Genomic DNA, 16,666 nt, shown 5'->3' on the forward strand with positions numbered 1-16,666 from the left:
AAAAGTGGAAGAGAAGGGAGAAGAGCTGAAACATGAAAAGTTCAAAAGCAGTTGAAAATAAATGCAACATTTATGAGCCTCTGTATGTATTTATGTATATATATATGATTATTTTGCATTTGTTATTATGTGATTGTCCTGTGATTATTTGCACATTTAAAAAAAAAAGTTTTTTTAAAATGTCTTATTTGTTTTGTTGCCTATATATAATTGTATAATTTCCTTTAGGGATAAATAACGTATGTTGTCATTTGATTTTGTTTTTTATAGCATGGCTACTTTAACTTGAATGAGATGTATGATGCTACATAACTACAGTTAGCTTCACAACCTTTAACAATGACAGTAAACAGTGTAGTTATCAATGATTTACAGTTAGCTCTACAATGATAGTAATTGTTTGTGCATTTAGATGCTAACAGAAACATATAAATGTATATTCTTGTTGTACTGCAGTTTTACGTTGCAGTAATGCCTCTTCTTCCAGGTGGAACAATTGAGCGGTTATGCTTTTATTTTGACATCTTAGCGGAAGTGGAACAGAAGCCCTCTGAGCCTCTGTTGACCTCGCGCTTTTTACCACAACAGATCAGACTTGGCCAGGGAGAAGTGCGACCTCTTCACTTTGGATCAAATTCTCTCTGTTTCCTCGTTTTTCCACCTTTTCTCGGTTGGAGTTTCTCTACCTCTGCTTCAGGATGGTGAAAGTGTCGTTTAACGCGGCTCTTGCACAGAAAGATGTGAAGAAAGACGCCGAAACTCTGATCCCAGAGGAGAATAGGGTGAGTAGAAAATGGCCAACTGTGCCGAGTTCTAAGCTCGGTGGAAAAGCACGCAGTTTCTTTTATCCCGCGACACATTAAAGTGTTGTGTAGCAACGTTTTGTAGCTACAGTGACACTTTTTTCATTGTTTGGGTTGTTTTAATGCTGATGACTTTCACCGTGTAATATGTTGGTAACATTGTCTCAATTACGATTTTGCAACGGTTACTTCCTCATTTGGCTTTTATTGTTTTTAATTCTTTTGTTAAAACACACCTAAATTCTCAGGATTGCGACTCGAGTCTTGTGCTTTTTTTCTTTTTTGGAAAAACAGCTATTTATTTTCTAGCTTTTTAATATCTTTTTATTTATTTATTTTTTTGGTATGTGTGAAAACATTGTCAGTTTATGGTCGAAGCTCGCAGGCTGCAGGGAGTTTTAGTGGTTTGTTTTCATTGGTTTTGATGTTGTTTTTTGCATGTTAGGAACCTTGTCAACACTTTAGAATATATAATTGATTAAGCACACAACAAATAAAGAAGTTTAAATCTAAGTTTGTCCTTGAGGCGATATATAGGTTACAAAAAAATAGTTATTTTGTGGGTTTTACTGCTTAGTTTGTGCATTTCAGTTTGTCATATGGTTGAAAATTGATTGGTTGAATATACGATTTACAGTGTTGTCCCTACTGTTTTGCAGCCTGTTAGCCGTGAAGTCCAAAACTAGAAAATGAGTATCACTGTAATGGGAGGGTTTCAGTTCTCTATATATTCTGTTCCGTCTTGTTTTTACACCTTTTCTCATCTTTTAATCTTAATTCAACCATGTATCTCTTTGCTTCTTAAGGTAAGAGTTTCAGTCGTGCACTAGAAAGTAGACAAAACCATCAACATGTAACATCTGAAAGGACATTTCAGCTACTTTTGGTGTTTAATCTAATCTTGGGAACATCTCAGGAAATAGCTGACATCCTGATTATTTAGTTGTGAACACTTTGTTCTTTAAAGTTTACTGAGAGGGCACGAGTTTCCCAGTATTATTAGCCCCTGTGGTATATGGAGAAAGAAAACATCCTGGCAGTAAACCTTCTGTCCTGAAGGTTACACAAGATGTTTTTAAAGCTTTGAATTTAATTTAAAGATGGTGAAAGTCACCTAAATGCCAGCAACATTCCCATGTTTGCTGTGTTAAATATGTGAAAAATTTATTGTGAAATACACTCAACATTTCCATGGAAAGGTGTGCGATTGCAAAACAAAAAGCCATGAGTGTTTTGTGATGTAACTCCTCAGACTAACTAGATAATTCAGCCTCAGACGGCTGGTTGTGGTTTCAAAACATCGACTGCTGTCGTGCGTCGCTTCTCTTGGTGCAAAGTTTTGCTTAAACTCTTCCTGTGCTCAACTTAGCCACCACCCTGTTGTGAAATAAGCTGTTTTAGGCAGACAGGAAGTTAAAGATGTTAGCAAGATAAGAGTGCTGAAACGTTAAAAGATGTTCACACGCGTGCAGGTGTTACTACAGACATGATCATCTAATTTGTGTGATGAGTTGTGCACTTTTCCTCTCAAACAGTCTGTTTATGTGGTTATTGTGGCTGTAACCTGTACCGTGGGAGTCTGGTTTGGTCTCAGTTTCACTCTGACTCGTCTCTTGATGATGTTTTCTGGCTGGAGGCTGACATGCACTCAAATGGAGCAGCTTTGACATATTATTTGGGGGGATTTTCTTGGACCTCAAGCAGAGGTTCTGTCAGCAGTAGAACACCAACTAATCACATTTTTTAAACCCCTTTTAAATCTCCTGCTTAACCTTTTCAAGTAGTTTGTGATATTTTTTGTTATTTCTTTATTTGATTGAGAGTTGCACAATGTAGATTGTGTTTGATTTTGTCTGTTTTCTTGGGTCTTATTAACTTTGTTGCTTCAATACATCTTAGTTTCGGCTTTAGGTGTAAGTATATCCTTTAACTGACAACACACAAGATCATTAGATGCGCTTTAAAAGTCCTAAAAGTTTTAAAAACTTGAAGATTTTTGAGACCTAATTAATTAATTCAGCATTGAATTAATTTAACTTTGAACACATGGTTAGAAAAGTCTTGTGGGGCTTCAGGAGGACATGAGGCAGCAATTAGTCGATCACTTTTGGTTATCAGTTCATTGCTTAATCTTTATCTTTAAAGCAAAAATAAATCAAGACTAGATCAACCAACTTCTAAAATCTACAGAGAACCAAGTTCTAAAACCTGCAGATTAATCGTTAATAAACACTTAATAGTTTTTGAACATATATTTTTACCTAATCAAAACATATCACAGATTATTTTGATAGGTAAATTGTCTTATGACAAACAGCTAAACATATTTTAAAGCTGTATAAATAAGGAATACAATGATATGTGGCAGAAGCCGTTCTTGGCACCACTTTTGTATAAATTGTTCATTTTGCTGCTCTACAGACAATTAACTAAGAAAACGAACTGATGATGTCGACCGTGAGTATTTCCCCTGACTTTCTGTAAGTGCACTCCAAGTATATTCACATGGAAAAGGTCATTTTGTCTTTTTGCGACAGAAATAAACATCACGGCTCATTCCTGCTGACGTTTGCACGGCCTTTCTGTTGTGTTTATCACGCCCTCGTCCACTTTGCCTTCATGGAAACTTTCTTGCTGCTCTGCTTCCCGAAGCAGGAAGCTGCTCCGCTGGTCCGGCCGCGCTGCTCCAAACAGGAGCCAGGAAGCTTCATGTTTTTACATGAAGAAATGACTCGGTTGTCACTAATCCCCTCATTGTTGCAGTATCAGTGTACATGATGATGATGATGATGATGATGACACATTTTGTGGTCGGTGTAGACTAAGACAAGTGGAAAAATCTCACACCCTTTCTTGATAACTTCTGTTGCAGCAGCATTTTGATGAAAGGAACACCTGTTGTGTCTCATCGATCACATAAAGTAGCAACAGAAGCTCATTTTCTTTCCACTTCCTTTACATTGGCAAAGATTGTAAGTGATAAATGTGACCACATACAGGTGTTTTCTCACATATGTTGGTTAGCAAGCATCAGATCAGAGTCTTTGTGGTATAGGTGGTTAACAGATTTTAAACGGCGAACTGAACTGAACCCGACTGGCAAATACAGCCACTGGAAGACTTGGGTTAAAACTGTCAGATGAGCTGATGTGGACTGACAGCTTTATAACTTATAGTCTCTGTTCTTGGCTGTTTGTCTCCATTAGTCTAATTAATTAATTTATACAGAGGTCTTGTTGACTTCCACCACATTTGTCGTATCATGAAGCTAAAACATTTGTCTGGTATTTTAGACAAAAAGAAATGTATCTAAACTAGATGATGGGGAGTATCAGCTTACGAAGAAGCCTTTCGGATAAGAGGTGAAATGTCTTCAAGATCCAAGAAGAAGTGCAGTTGCCCTTGTTCAAGCTTTTATTATCATCGTGACCTGGATGCCTGAAACTCTTCATCAACATTTTTAGTTTTTGTTTCAGTTCATTTGGTCTCTCTAACCAGTCTGTTCCTCTTTCTCCTTGTTCTACTTTCTACTTTTCAATGTTTACTTGCATTCTGTAGATAATAATGGGAAAACAATCAATAGAATTGTCGATAACAAAGATAATCTTCAGTTGCCGTCGACAGTCTCTGACAGAGTTTGAGTATTTGAAGAGCCCTAATGAACTCAATAGGTGGCCAAATGCATACATGTGCTTCTAGCAGGGATGCAAGTTCACCAGACATCAAGACTGGGCACGAATCAAACACTTATTATAGCCTCAAGGTCAACAGGATGGAATCTGCTTCCTTGTTTGGCTCCGTAGCAGCAGTTTGAACACACGCTACGAGGCGTATTCGGTCAAACGCTGAATGCAACGTCTAAATATTAGGTTTGTTCTATTTTCATTTTATTTCCCTGTAGATATCTCAGAGACTAGCAGTAGTAACAGCTAGATTCTGGACTTGGGTGTTTTGTTTAACTTGATGAGAGTAAAGGAAACTAGCTGGAAGGACATAGGAAAGAACCTACCGTGTTGATATCCTGTCTGGATGCCTGTGGTCATGGTGTGCTATATATTCCATACTGGGACTTTATTTACACCCTCTTTTTTAAGAGATGCACACTAAGAATCCAGCACTGAATGTAAATCTACATGGAAGTTTGTGCAGTCCCCTCATTTATATAATGAACTCCATCCAGATCACTCTGACTGACACTACAGATGCTTCTCTCTCTCTGTTGTTTCTCGATCCTTCTGTATTTCTTGTTTTCACTCATCTTTTAGCTCAGACTTTGGAGATCTCTGCAAACCAGAAGAAATGCAGTGGATATATGTTGTCACAACTACTGATTCCCAGCATGTAAATCACTGCGATAATAATGAGTAACTGTAGCTGTGCCAGCCACCTACAAAAGTACATGACCATCCAGTGGAAAGCACCTCAGTGAGATGTGTCCCTCACCATGACCTGGTTTCTGGTGGTTATTTTAAAGCAAGCTGCTCTAAGAAGTTTCTTTTGACTGTAGAAAGTGCTGCTCTGAGACGGAGTCACTCCTCAGTTTACTAACAGCAACATTCACACAGATTCAGTGTGTGTACGCGTTCTTTTCAAGTCACAAATAAGCACATATCCGCCAAGCTTTCAGAGCCGTTGCCCATCAGGGATTTATGAATGAATCCTCAATTATAGTATCTAACTGTTGTCTTTGTTTGAGGTGTTTGGGGAAATCTGGAAATTACAGATCTTCTTGAACAGGAAGAACTCTAGAAAAGGCTAAATATGCCCTGCTCTGTCTCCACTGCTATCCAGATGTTGGGCTGAGAGTACTGTAGTCTCTCACAGCTGATGCACTAAGCCCATGCGTCTCTTTCATTGTCAGTTAAGCCTCTGATACTGTTATTAATTAATTGATGGATCACTTTGTCTAAAAACTTTTAGATAATGGTGCAATGTAATCAGCATTTGATCCTGATTTACATATTTTTCTCTGCATTTAATGATCCAGCTCTATTTAGTTTGGTTATTTTTTTAGATAGCAGACAGAGGGGTTCAATTCTCTGTTTGCTTGAGGACAGAAAGCCAACTTTATTTTATACTTTTTAACAACGGGGACATTTAATGTATTTTACACAATGAGACATAGAAAATAGCTCAAGCCATTGCTGGAAAAACAACAGCGAATGAAGCTGATGCTAAGAGTAAAATCACTTGGAGGATGTTTTCTGCACAGAACTCACTTACCGAAAATAACCCCCAGCTGGCTTATCTTAAGGTTAGCATGAAGAAGCATTTAAGCTTATCTCATTGCAAGTTCACACGTCACACTTTGTGCTGAGCTGTCAGCCCCGTGCAGCAAAGATCGCATCAGTGGCTGAGCCGAAGCTTTATGAGATGGCAGCAGCTGCAGCCCTGGAGCCGTCCTCGGCCCGCTGCAGCTTAATGTTCAGACTGACATGTCGGGGAGGTGTGGGTGGTGCTCATTAGTGATCAGTTTTCACAACTCTTTCTCAAAGGAGCTACAGCGGTGGCTGTGTGTGGAACATATGAGTCTCTACTGTAGAGTCATAAGGGGATGCAGAAACAATGAGAAACATCAGAGAGGAACGTAAACATTGGCAAAATGCCTGTTTTTTTTCTTTGCAAAGCACTTCATCACTTATGAGCTTTTCTTACTTAATTACTTACAAAACTCATTAAATTATGTTTTCATATATAAAGCTTGTACATTGTTTTAGTGTTAAAACTACTAAGAGAATGAGAGATGATGGAAAATTTGTATATATTTTATTCTCATTAAATTAGGCCATGATTGTTTTGCATTATGTTAATGAAAACAAGTGGGTAGTGTTGAATTAAGCTGCCCGATTCTTTGTAATTGAATAATAAATCACCGACAGCAGCCTCACGCGTTGTCTTTGCACTAATTCTAGTACTAAATGGCTTCAAGTCTGTAAGTTCTTCATTTCAATTGAAGATTTAACTGGTCAAACGGGTGAAATGTGAGAAGACAGTGAAGCAGTAATAATATCTTGATTGTCCTTGTTTCCTGAGGTTTTAAGTTTTCAATACATTTTTCTCCAACAAATTTAACTTAAATGATAATGACAACTAAATTATTCTTGATATTCAAACATGATAAGGCTGCAAAAATATTTTGAGGTGTTTGATGTGGAAACATTTAAGATCTTTGGAAAAGACCGATTTACTGTGTTACGATGTGACATTAAGTGTCAAAAACTAGCTCTGTAAGACTTCTTTTACTTTGATTTTTACCAAGCTTCAGCTTAATCAACCCACATACAGATGGTGACATGTCAAAGCAAATGTACAGATAAGAGACGTAGACTAAAACTAAACTACTTTAAACATCATGGAAATCTACTGAACTATCCTACTGCACTATACTAAAAATTAGTATCACTTTCATCTGTTAAGCAAACCTTTTAGGCATTCAAAATTAAATACAAAAGTGAATTGATAGCCTCTTTCACACATGCATCTTCTTTACTGACCGCCGTTCCTCCCCATATTTCACACATGCCAGAGAGGTGGATCAGCCTCGCATCACTGTGTCCTTTCACACATTAAGCCAGCATCGTGGAATCAGGGTGGTGCATTTTCGCCACGCCGGCTTGATGTGTGTAAACACACACGAGGCGAGGTTGTTTCAACTCAGTTGCTGCCTCCCTTGTCGGCTCAGACGTGCGTCAGATCAACTTCAACGCTTCGTTCTGCCTCTTCACTTTCAGATAACAGGATGAGCAGTGAAGGCGCATCAGCTTGAAAAGGCAAAGCTGATGAAACCTTTATTAATTAACTACCCATAGATTGCTTATTGATTTGCAAACAAAAATACTGAGAATTTATGTCTTAATGATATAAAATAAGAAGAGGCATATGTAACAATAATCTGAGGCTGTACACATCAAGTCTTTGGTATTTAAACCCTTTTTTTATTATGAAAATACGTGTTTAAGAAGCCACCTTTCTGTCCATAAGAAGCTGTTTGAGTTCTAAGCTTTTTGTTGGAGCATCGTAATCATTCAGGACATTTATATGACCTTAGAAAACATCAAATTATCCTGTTCGTCCAATAAAAGCTGGACTTTTAAGTACATGTAAAACATGTTAGCCCAACTGAAACCTATTTGAGTCTCTTATAGTTGGACTAACATGCAGGTAATGCTCCTGAATTTAACTTGGACTCAAACTCGGACAAGAAGACTTGTTCAATGCTGAAGCTCCTGGTTGTCTCGCCTTCCTTAAGACTCTTGAACGATAAAAGTAGATGTTTGTTTGTAGTCTGCCTATATATACAGTGACAGGCTACTGGCACCACAGATGCCTTATTTTAGCTTCTCGGTTAGCAGGTGTTTCCCTGTAGATGATGTGGGTGTGTTGGACTGGAACCTTATTTTATTACATAAAATACAGTATTTTTATAACAGTATTTCTGACACTAGTTAGGCTTGTGCTTCAAGATTTGAAGGATTGTAGATGTAGTGATCTAAATCGAGGATCATACTAACGTGTCTTCAAAGCAAAAATAGCACATTTTAACCTGTTCTTTGCTTCTGCAGCTTCGTTTTGGTCTTTATTAGCAGCTCTCAACCTGACAACAAGTTGATTGATTAGTCGGCTCCAAAGGCCAACAAAGCTACTTAGAAAATAAATATTACAACATTATATTTTCTTTTGTAGGAGAAGGAACTTTGAATTAAATGTTTGCTCCCTGTCTCAGGAGCTGTGTCGTCGTCGTCATCATCGTCGTCCCCCCCCCCGATAACATAGGTTTAGCTGTTTATCCCTTCACATACATCAGTGTGCTGAAATTGCAGATTTGGACTATTGGACCTGTGGTGTAAATCTTAGTAAGGCAAAGAGTCAGTTATTTTCTGAGGAGATAAGATGCTTTTAGTAATATCTTGCAAGAGAAAACAACACAGTACAAAGTACAGAGCTGCTCTGACCACTGAGGCAAAAACAATTCAGTTTTAATGCACATTGTCGCATCATCGCTCCTTGGGTGTAGTTGAGCGTTCTTCTCTAATCTACCTTTCCTCCCAAGCTACAGTCAAGGTTACACAGACACAGCTGCAAGTAGCAGCTTCCCTTCTATCCTCCTTAGAGAAAAACAGGATACGTTTGTAGGCATCTCCAGGTTATACACAGTAACACTCAATACAATGCATATAAGAATGAATTTTTCATTACAGATCAAGCCTTTTTTTTAGCAGCTCGTGCAGCTTTTCCGTCCGTGTGAGCTGCGATTGTCGTCTCAGGCATGTGGGCCGCTTTAGAAGCATTACAGTTTAATCAGGCAGGGCTTTAGCTGCCTCCCACTAAGCGCTACCAACCACTAAAACTCAAGAAGAAGGAGGAGGATTAACCAAACAGGCATAAACAAAGCACAGCAGCTCTGAGATCCAGACAACCTTTAACTAGTGTGCATATGCAGAGCAGCTTCTCCTCATAACCCCGAACATTACAGCACTTATTTAATATTTCTTAACACCTCTTACATTAAAGGTTTTTATAATCAAGGATTTAACCGTTAAAGTGCTGCTAATAGGATTTGAATCTCTTCGATTTGATCCCTTTCCCAAGAAGAACTACTTTTTTTCTGAAATGCTAATTATTTGCTGGTTATGGGTTGGAATGTGAGAATTTTTTTTTTTTACCATTTTCGGTGACATATACCCCCTCAGTGCCTTACTTTCCACTAACCTAACCTCCTTCAGGCCGTGTGCAGCTCCGAGCCGAGGATGGAGTTACATGCGTTTGTGGCGGTAGACTGAAATTAAACCTGTTCTGGACACTGATACTCACCTGTCTCCACTGAAACAGAAACACAAGATGTAGTCAGGTGGACTGATGCTCAGGACACTGCAGGTTTATCCGCTTAAGATGTTTACAGGAAGCACGTAGAGGATAAGGGGAAACTGATAATAGTGCCTCACTTTTTCTGTGATTATTGATGAGAATAATTAGTTAAATCCACGATAATCTCTGATATTCTCAGAATGCAAACAAGCAAGAAAATGGCACAGTGAAAAGTATTTAAAAGTGTATCTATGCTTTGTTTTAGACATTAGATGATGAATCAATAATATTTTGTGTAAGCTGGAGACAAGGTGCTTGAAACTTTGTAATTAGAATAATGTATGTTTTAATTCAGTTCCAGTCATCATCTCCAATCGACGTCTCTTACATGAGTGCACTTCTGACTGTACATTTTGTTCCCTCTGTGTGAGGCGTCGGCTCCTTTAAATGTGTAAAAAGAGGAGTGTGACGATAAGTGTGTGTGTGTGTTAGAGTTATGAAACACTCGTCTGAAGGCCTGTTGGGTCTTGTTGGCAAAGCTTTGCTGAAACGCTTTGAAAACAGGAAAATCTGTGCACGAGGATCCAGAAGAACAACAAAAAGCTTCCAGTGTAAAGGTTGGAGAACAGAGAAGACATTAAATAAGCGAGTGTTCGTAAAAATCAATCCAAAGCCAGGCAGTCTCTGAACTAAGCTGTCTGTGACACGTCTTTTGCTTTTTTATCCTCAAAGTCCAAAGACGTGCGAGTGATTCATACAAACCTCTGCTCAGCATAGGTGACCCAAGCTTTACAACTGATGGATAAAAGCCTCAGGAAATGTCCCCGTTTAGTCTCTTTGTCAGCCAGCGGACCTGCCTGTCAAACCGATGCAAAGTGTTGCTGCTCTCTGCCTCTTTACGCTTCCTCTTGTTTACCTTCACACATGGCTTTCATGCTGTCTCAAACATCTCATTGGTTCCTCTTTTCTCTCAGCTTTTCACTGTCCAGGAAAGCGATCACATGTGGGGAGTTCTTGTCTTGTTTCCTGTATGTTGAGTTGCTTTTCTGAAGGGGCTGACTGTCCGTTTTTACAGTTGCTGCCCTGCTGTTTCTAAAAACATTGCCACTGTTACTTCCCCAAACCAAGATGTTCTGTTTTCTGTCAGACAGAAAGTGCTGACTCATGCTTTGCTTCTGCCATGCATTCTCCCTGATGCTCACAGCTCTACTGACCAAAGTTTAAACATGGAAGTCTGGCGTCATGAAAGCAGGGATGTCAGCATAGAGCAAAAGTACTGTTTCATTATTGTTTCTTCTTTCAAACAACAAACATTACTCAACATTTATCTTTGAGATCTGTGATTGCGTTGGACAGCATCAGCAAGCTTAGAAAAGCTTCTAAAACTGAGACTGTTTCACAGTTCTCATTGCTATGGTGTGCTATTTTCAGGCTGCGGTGGCTGCTTCTGCTTTCCACAGCCTGTTTGACTCAACAGAAACAACAGCAGGAAGTGCTTGTGCTGTAGTGTTTGATATCAAACAATCTTCAACTGAGGGTTTGTAGTACCTCCGGGTCTCTTTGGCGTGTAGTTAACTATTGTTTTTTCAGTTTGCAAGCTTTTACCTTTGTTTTTTTACCCCAAAAAAACCCATATATCCTCTCTTGCAATCTATCCTTTCTTGTTTTGTTGTTTAATTATTCATTTTCACACCCATACAACACTTTGGCACGATGTTCCCCCTGAAGAAAGTGAGTGGGGTTAGAACTTAGGCTCCTGTATGCTACACACGGCATATGTTTACCCTTCATGCTCTTTGATTATATGGATGGACCCATAGCAATTTAGAAGCAATACATGGCAATACCTCTTTTTACCTCTTTTCATCTTCATTAAAGACTTTCAAGCTAAAACCTTTCTGATGTTTTGTGCTCACATTTTGTTCCAGTGTGATTGAATGTAAACTTTGTGGCTATTAAGCTACAATGAAATGTGCATTTAAGTAGTTAATTGTACTTTAAGTGGACACATTTGACAACTGATTGTTAACTGCTTAATTAAAGATGCCACACAGTCGTGTTCATCCCTCTAAAATATGATGCTTTGATGATTTTGACTTATAAGCAGTCATCTTTATAGTTGAAAACAGTAATTACCAGAGAGAAAGTCACTGAATTGTTCCTACAAGTTCAAGAGCTCTGAAATTCCAGCGAAGCTTGTGTTAAAAAGTATATGAGGAACGTATCTGTTTCTGTAACAGAAACCACAGGGTTTTTTTTTTTGTTTTTCTTTATAAAGACCAAAAACAAGAAGTGACTGTAGTCAGAGGAAACCAACCACAGAGCCTCAGAAATGCTCCTGTTAATGATTCCTGTCTGAGGAAAAAAGTGTTTTTGGATTCTGGCGGGACGAGATGAAAGCATGCCTGTTGAGGCCTGTCCTGAAAGAAGCTGGGTCTTTATCTTCCTGGCAAGTGTCCATCTGTAGATTGTCTGCTGATAAACTCCCACTTTTTTCTGGGCCGTTGAAAAGTTACCCAGAATCTCTGCTCTCCCTATCGTATTGTTCAGATGCATAAACCAGAAAAAGAAGGCAACATCACACCCAACAGCTGTTTTTATCCTGGTTTTACCTTGTTAGCCTGAAGTGAACGAACTACACAGCACCCCCAGTTTCACACTTTCAATTTATCTTACCGTGTTTTTCTTTTCCTTCACCTTTCTGGGTTTTTTTTCTGTCTGTTCCCGTGTCTGTGATTTGCATGGTGATGAGTCACCCCGCTGCTCTGTGGGTCTGAAAAGAGATGCAGGGCCTTGAAGGAACGCTTTTGTTTGCACACACAAACCTCATGTCACACCCTGGCTTTGGCTCTCTGTCTTTGGAGAGTTTCCAGACTCCCGACAGGTCTGGGTGACTATGATCTGGCTCTGACCTCATGTTCTCAGACCCCGAGCTGTGCTGACAGCTGGGAGGAGTTGAGATTTCATTGACCGTTTATTGAAACTGAATAAAACCATGAACCCACTTTTTGAATATATTTAAGCTACAGTCTTTTTTTGTCACTCAATATTGAATCTGTGTTGAACTCCATCATGATACGTTTGAGTGAAAATGGAGAAAAATCAGGTTGCTCTCTCATAGACGACATAGATGACATTGTATAAGAGTATATATGGTTCGATGAACACCCCCATGACCTAGAAAACGTGCTACAGCCATTAAACCATAACGTGCCTCCAGATGTAGTGGTGACCCAGTTATGTTGCACAGCACTCTTAAGGAACAAATTTGCTTGTTTTTTTTTATATTAATTTTATCTTGCAGAGATCTGAAACTGACTGCTCCCCCCTCCCCCCCCCCCCCCCCCCCCCACTACTTTAAATGCTCACCCTTATTTCCTGGTATACTCATTGTGCCCATCTATTTCATCTATGCCCAACGTTGACATACATTTCCTCCATCTGGAAATTTGCAAGTTGAACAGTGTGTTGATGTGTGGTTTGTACTTCTTTAACTATGAAGCTCTTGTCTGAGTGCTTTCAGTTCTGCAAACGGTTGAAAAACTAATTTGTTCCCTGAGTTTGTCTCATAAGGCAGCATTTCTACCCAGACTTGATGCAGTTGTACTGGCAGGAGACGCAGAAAGTGGTTAAAACTTCTCACAGTGACATATTATTTTATGTAAATGCACTTAAAGGATTGTATCTCAGATCCACGAATACATAAACATGGTGGAACTGTTTTTTTGTACAACAAACTGATGTCATCTTCTCTCTCCTTCAGGATGCCGAGGGGGCTCTGCTGGTGCGTCGCCAGTCTCGGACCTGGTGCTGGTGTATGTGTCTGGGTCTCGCCCTCATGCTGTCAGGAATGGTGGTCGCAGGAGCCTACCTGTATCGCTACTATGTCGTGGAGGTGAGCAGAAGACCTCACAATGATTCGAAGGTGCAGAAAGGCAAAAATAAACAAATATCAGAAGTCAGAGCGTGTGTTTAAAGACGAGTGAAAAGATAAGGTAGGCCAGCTTAGATCTTTTTTTGTGTCGTATGTTCACTTCACTGGGTCAAGATGTGTCAAGATACAACTTAAAGTAGTAAATGCAAACTGACACAAGCTTTTTGGGTTTGTGGGGAGGTTTAGAACCTTGACCTGTGTGGATGATTAACAGAGTAATGTTTTGTGGTCGGTGGAGTTTAATGACCTTAATAACCAGAAATCAGTTGGTAAGTGCAGAGGATTTCTGTCCTGTTGCTCTCTACATGATTCAGAGCTGTTTCTGTGTTTGACTAAGCTCCCTGCTCACTTTCAGTAAATGTCATCACTGGTGTGATCTAAAGGTAAATGTCCTCTCTGTTGTTTCTGAGTGTGTGACATAAGGTGCTTCTGCAATCAAGTGTTTACAGACTCAGTGTTAATTTACACGTGTTCATCTGGACCACTTCATGGGAAAACCATAGTCGGATGCAAACTGTTTTTGGGCTTTTTATGTAAATGTACACCGTTGTGGCCTCATACTCTGTTTTATCTTCCTCACCCTCCAGCAAGAAGACCAGGTGTTCTTTTGCGGGACACAATACCGCGAGGAGAACTACATGATCCAGGAGGAGGACAATGTATGTCAAAACTCTAAATATCAGTTCATTGTTGACCCTACCTGCTGATTTTCAGTTTAAATGATTATCTCGGAATGAGATAATCATTACAAAATGATTAATTGACTTCAGCCTGCAGGAAATCAGTTCAACACATCACTGAACTTACCTAACAGTTAGTTATTCGTCTTCACTCGTCCGTAGGTGGAGATGGAGCTGTCTAATGGCTTCCACCTGCGGCTGCTGGAGGAGAGAATCCAAGTGCTGGAGAGGGAGCAAGTGGAGCTAATTACTGTGCCCGTGCCCAACTTTGACGATGGAGATCCTGCAGACATCGTCCACGACTTCCAGCGGGTGAGACGGCTCAGAATCCCACATAGACCAGGATGATGAAGCCCCGCCCCTTATTGTTCATTTCTGACATTCTGATGGTTCCTTCCTCTTATTACCTGAATGAAGAATAATGTATCACATATCAAGCCCTCCTCATCAACACTGAGCCTGATGTGAATTAACATTCAATGGATAAACGTGGATGTGGGACAATATTTGCTTTTGTTTGATCAAACTATAAATCACTGATTTTGTTCAAAGTTACACATGCTGTGAAGCAAGCAGAGGCTTAAACCAGTAGTTGGTCATTTATCCACTCATTTGAACGCAGTGAACCATCACTATCACTACTTCAAGCCAAATGTGTCCAACATTTCTTGCTACTTACTAATATTTGTCTTCATTTTCAGAGGCTGACCGCCTATCTGGATCTGAGCCTGAACAGGTGCTACGTCATCCCACTCAATACCTCCATCGTCCTGCCTCCCAGAGACCTTTTGGAGCTGCTCGTCAACATCAAGGTAACAAATGGCTTTGCTGCAAATGGATTGACAACAGATTAAAACTTTTTCGATCATCCAGACACACTGAGATTTGATTCTGTGTCAAACTGTTAGAAACAGCTGTGGCTAAACCGAACTATTTCGAACCACTCAACACACAAAGGTTATGTTGTCTGACAACATCATTTAGCTCAGTTTGCAGCCACCAGGCTCTTGTGGTGGTTAAGATTCATCATTCTGTCACTACTTTATGAAAAAAAAAGGAAACAAATGGAGCACTAACTACATATTTGTGTTGCGTTCCTCCGTCTGCCCAGGCCGGCGTTTACCTGCCACAGACCTACCTGGTCCATGAGGAGATGATGGTGACCGAGCGTCTGGAGCACGTGGAACAGCTCGGCTTCTCCATCTACAGCCTCTGCCATAACAAAGACACCTTCAAACTGCAGCGCAGAGACAGGATTCTGGGTATGTGCGGTATTTCTGTGAAACTGTGACCACTACAGAATACATGACACACACGCGGGTTCACATACCGAAGACATTTGAGACAAATTTGTAGTTTGTATTGACACAGAGCAATTACAAGAGCTAGATGAACATTAGTTGCCATACAAATGATTCCCCTTTGTTTTCAGTAAATATTTTTAGTAATAATCCACCTTTGAATCTCTGGGAAGCAAAGATACAAACACAAACTGAGGTTGTGTGTCACGCAGCTCGCACAGAAGATTCTCGTCTTTTTGCTCGAACAGACGTGTGATGAAAGTCTCCCGTTGCTCAGAGGAGCTTAACTCTCTGGCTCAACAGCCGTTACTCAGTGAAGAGAAGGCAGCATTATGAAACACAGAATGGCTTCATGCAGCATTAAAAGGTCTCTTTTCTGTCTTGCAGGTATTCAGAAGCGTGAAGCTCTGAACTGCCGCAAGATCCGTCACTTCGAGAACAAGTTTGTTGTGGAGACTCTGATCTGCGAGCCTTAAGACGCCTCAAAGGCGCTGGCGTGCCGTGACATTGCGATCTTGATCCTCACTTGTCTGTTTTCTGTCCTTTTCTTCAGGTAGTTTGAGTGAGTGAGGGGAGTGAAATGTGAAGCTGTTTGGCAAAACATTGATTGTTTGAAAAAGAAACAAAAGGTAAAGCTTTGAGTATTTTTCCACTTTCTGCAGGGGGGTCATCGGGGTTTCTTTACAGATAACAACTAGCTTAAAGTCAGCTGAGTATTCATTTATAAATTATTTTAATCAAAGTAACTGCAGTGATAGCATAAACATTTCTTTTGATAGACATGGATAAATTTACTGTTTATCTTGCTTTTAGTTCACATATAAAATTTCAAAAGAAAGCAACTTTTTTACCACTGATCGTGGTTTTTAACCTCATCAGTCCAGGGAGACTTGGTTTTTTGTATTATGTCTGCTGTAGCTATTAATACACTGTACCAGTTTATTCTTAACTGGAAATTGATCTTAAAGTAAGAGTGTGAAGGTGTGCTCTACTTGTTCAGCTTTAAGTAAAAAAACAAAAAGAAATTGTAAAAGAAAAAGGGAAGCGAGAGCTCACAGAAAACACACTCTTGGGTTAAAATCTTTTTCACAAGCTTGTCTCTTTTTCTTCTAAATGTGTAATTTTTTTTTTTGGAATGATTCG

The 16,666-nt window shown here is 39.6% G+C and overlaps 1 protein-coding gene across 1 annotated transcript; it reads left to right on the plus strand.

Moving 5' to 3' along the window:
• The first annotated feature begins 558 nt into the window (after positions 1-558).
• Positions 559-16,548, plus strand: itm2bb (integral membrane protein 2Bb). The gene is made up of 7 exons (XM_072397422.1): positions 559-782; positions 13,372-13,503; positions 14,130-14,201; positions 14,385-14,534; positions 14,924-15,034; positions 15,334-15,484; positions 15,911-16,548. The coding sequence occupies exons 1-7, from the start codon at positions 699-701 to the stop codon at positions 15,997-15,999; spliced, it is 789 nt and encodes a 262-aa protein (XP_072253523.1). The 5' UTR covers positions 559-698; the 3' UTR covers positions 16,000-16,548.
• The last annotated feature ends 118 nt before the right edge of the window (positions 16,549-16,666 follow it).

This window comes from Leuresthes tenuis, unplaced genomic scaffold, assembly GCF_036924035.1.
Source record: "Leuresthes tenuis unplaced genomic scaffold, fLeuTen1.0.hap1 SCAF_12, whole genome shotgun sequence".
NCBI classification, from domain to species: Eukaryota; Metazoa; Chordata; class Actinopteri; order Atheriniformes; family Atherinopsidae; genus Leuresthes; species Leuresthes tenuis.